Genomic DNA, 3,792 nt, shown 5'->3' on the forward strand with positions numbered 1-3,792 from the left:
TTTAATGTAAATTCTAGCATGTAAATATAGCAATAACTAATAAGTATTTTCAAATTGAACAGGTTTTGTACAACAATAAATTATTTATAAAACCTGCATAGGTTAATAGGGAGCGTATATAACCCATTAGTCCACGCTATAATAGATATCATAGGAAACGTTCTGCGAAGGGTACTTAGGTACCTATATAGAGGTATCAAACTAAATAATAACTTTTATCGTGATTTACCGTGCAATTGGACATGTCAAATGTCAAAACAATTGAAAACTGAATTGTGGCGAGTTAAAATTAAATATATTAGGTAATATATAAGATTGGTTGGTAAACATAATAATATCCGCATTACACATATATTTTTTTTTTGGCAATAGGTAGATACTTAATAATTCGAAACTGTAACGCGTTATTTTATAGAAATTACTTATCAAAAGTAATTTTAATTACATTTTCGTTACTTGGATAAAATTCTAATGAAATTACATAACGCGTTAGAAGCAAAATAACGCGTTACTTCCGTTACGTTACTACTCAACACTGGTGATGAGTGACGACTGATGATATGACAGCTACTCGTGATACCTACCAAGTATCAGGTAATGTCTGGTACTTTGGTAATGACAAATTAAATTTAAGAAATGCGAAAACCTTTCCAGGAATCCGTGGTTTCTAAATCGTGCAGCGTACCATACCGATTGACGTTGTTAGGTACATACATATTTAATAGAAGATTTTCACACAAAATATTTGTCAATGTAAATGTTAGGTCTTAAGCGTGAGGTCCTGCAGCCCTGGACATTATCCTATCCCCCCCCCCCCCAACCCATAACTTCGGCTCTGGGTACCTATAGGTAGCCGATAGATCACTCGCTCTAGATAGATTAGATACACATACTACATACAAATGGTACCATTGGTACCTACCAAAATATATTACACCAACAATATTAGTGACAACTGACTTTTGTGTTAGGTTACTCATTACTCATTATAATATCATTTATGCATATTGTAATTATTTATTACTCATTAGCACAGCTATAGATGGTAATATTCATTAGTCCATTATTAAATTACTGTTTTTAATACCCCACTACTATAATTTATGTCCATCATTAAGTCTCGTCTATTCTAAACTTAAATTTAAAATTTGTATCTATCATAAAAAGAAATCAAAGTTTTGAGAAAAGATAATTAATATTAATATTGAATCTAATGCATTATATTTCTATAAAAAATACCATAACAATTATGTTAACAATTATACTGTTATAAGATTCAAAAACTGAACTAGTTAAAATGTTAACGTTTATTAATAAACTTAATTAATACAAAAATGAATACATCAAAATTAGGTGGACATTTCATTACTTTTTACTTAAAAATTAATTTGAGTATTTTGAGTGTTACACAAGGCAATATAATTTACAACACACTACCCGATAGTATAGTTGTATGCAAAATAAGAAGCACATTAGAACATTATAGTAAAATCAAACATTATTAACAATTACTGAACCACCATGGTCAGCTTTTTTATCGACACTTTGACTTTCAACCTCTTCTGTCATCGGGGTAACTCCTCCTTTAACTTGTATGTTATGCTTATTCTTGAATTCATTGATTTCAATTCCCTTTTTAGTTAATTGTTCATTCAATGTCTTCACAATTTTACCCATCTAAAACAAATTATTACAATGAATAGTTATCTCAAATATTATTTATTTATTATGAGTTTAAGTAAATAATTATTAACTGCTCATTTTTGTTAATTTTCTATTATATAAATTTATCATAGAGTCGTTGATATTTATTAATTAATAGCAATTTGTTAAACACAAAAAAAACATAAACCAGCTTTTTTTCAAAAATGATTTAATAAATATACAATAGTTTAAAAATAACTTTTATCTTCTATTACATTTTTCAATAGGAAATTACATAAACCAATTTATGTTCAAAACAATATACGGTATACAATCTGGTTAAAAATCAAAAGGCTTAAGATAGCAAGTAACAAGGTTCAAAGTGTTTACACCGAGAAATGTTATCAAGTAAGCTTATATTCAATGATTTAAGTTAATTTTGTTTGGGTTATATTAATTATTTTTAAAGATATTAGATAATTATATTAAAACACTGTGTAGAGACTCTTTTTAAAAAAGGCTATTAATTGTCAAGATATTGCTGAACCACCCAATAGATAATTTTTCTGTAAGATTTATAATGAAAAATATTAATCACAACTGAAAAAGTAAGACTAAAACTTAATGAAAGTTTATAAAACTAACTTCTCCTCTATTTTTAATTAATGTAGGTAGTACATCACAAATTTTCCTTTCAACTAACACTCCGCCTATCAGTCTGAAACATTTTCTTTCATCGTCCAACTTGTTTAGAGTGTCAATAACAATGCTGCAACAAAATTATTACATATTAACATTTATAACCAATGTATATTCAAAAGATTCATGCTATAATAAATGTACAAACCTATGTTCATTGAGATCGAGCTCGATTTCTGATAATTTTGTAGCAAGTTGTCTTTGTTCCGTTCGTAAAGCATTAAAAGTGTTGTGAATCAATTCTTCTTCAGTTGGTTTCTTAACTTTGACTAATTTTTCCATTTTAAAAGGTTAATAATATATAGAACTATAATTTATTTAATATAACTCAAGCATATAAATTATAAATACAATTCACAGTCTCTTTAACTACGTACTCTATATACTCAGTAGGACAGTTGTACTACACATGAACAGAAGTGGGTAGTAGGTACAATAATTAATGTACAACATACTTTACCTATCCAAAAGCTTATCAATTATTTGTAGGTTATGCAGCGACCAGATTATTACCGCATAAGACCACTCAAATGTTATCTCAAACATTGTTACTTGCCGGATGTCGGATGATAACAGTTTCATTTTCATATTATCGAAGTGTTTATAGCGTGGAGTATGAACTATGAATACTGGAATACTGGGTTAGTTTATTCGTGGTTAAGACGGAACTTAAGTGATTTTAACTTATTTTAACTTTTATTTGTTGAATTGGTTATTATCGTTTTTCATTCAACATTTTCGAAATCTTGATTCATTCATAAAAATCAGTTATAATTTAAAGTAGTATCCAAATTCTAAAGATATTTTCACGCATTTTAAACTTAAATCATGTCTGATAGCCAATATACTCAAATTTTTAACAGAAATTCAGTAAGTGATTTGAATGTCATAAGCTTAAATACTGTGTTATGTGTAGTGATTGTAATTTTTATTTTTTGGAATTTTAAAGGTGGACGACGTTGATGATTCAGATCTCATCAATTGTTATGACAAACAGTATGAAAAAGTAAAAAAGAAGGCCAAGGCGAAACTACCCCCTATTGATTCAATGTCTGAGCTGTGTTTAAACGATGGAGTAATTATTTTTATTTGAATATATTAATTAAATATACCTATACTTGATAATTTATATGTCATTCCGTAAATGTATGAAATTTGTTTATAATCCTCTGTGATTTACCAAGGACGTTCACCCCATTTTTTTTTAATATTGGAGTTTTCAAATTCTGATTTTTGGAAATTTTAAATAAACTTGAGCATATTTATGTATACCTGGGATTTTCTGTACCTCCTAGAAGGAGTTCTGTGGTGATGCAAACTTTTTTATTTCAAAGTGGAACCCCCTTTTTCTATCAATTGGTTTAGCAGATTCTTAATGATCTAAATTCTTTGTTTTAGAAATAAAGTAGAACTTCGATTATCTAGACTAATTTTTAATTTCAAGGGTGG

The 3,792-nt window shown here is 28.1% G+C and overlaps 2 protein-coding genes across 2 annotated transcripts in view; one reads left to right on the forward strand and one right to left on the reverse strand.

Moving 5' to 3' along the window:
• Window positions 1-1,292: 1,292 nt before the first annotated feature.
• On the reverse strand, window positions 1,293-2,730 carry LOC100167511 (prefoldin subunit 2-like). The gene is given in 3 exon segments (NM_001246235.1): window positions 1,293-1,677; window positions 2,290-2,413; window positions 2,492-2,730. Coding segments are annotated over 3 exon segments (444 nt in total). The 5' UTR covers window positions 2,626-2,730; the 3' UTR covers window positions 1,293-1,491.
• Window positions 2,731-2,937: 207 nt separating this feature from the next.
• Window positions 2,938-3,792, forward strand: part of LOC100169572 (survival of motor neuron protein-like) — a 5,498-nt gene continuing 4,643 nt past the window's right edge. The window contains 2 exon segments of the mRNA NM_001162360.2: window positions 2,938-3,213; window positions 3,293-3,418. Of these exon segments, the coding sequence (NP_001155832.1) occupies window positions 3,172-3,213; window positions 3,293-3,418 (168 nt within the window). The 5' untranslated portion in view covers window positions 2,938-3,171.

The sequence above is a fragment of the Acyrthosiphon pisum genome, chromosome A2, assembly GCF_005508785.2.
Source record: "Acyrthosiphon pisum isolate AL4f chromosome A2, pea_aphid_22Mar2018_4r6ur, whole genome shotgun sequence".
In the NCBI taxonomy this organism is placed as follows: Eukaryota; Metazoa; Arthropoda; class Insecta; order Hemiptera; family Aphididae; genus Acyrthosiphon; species Acyrthosiphon pisum.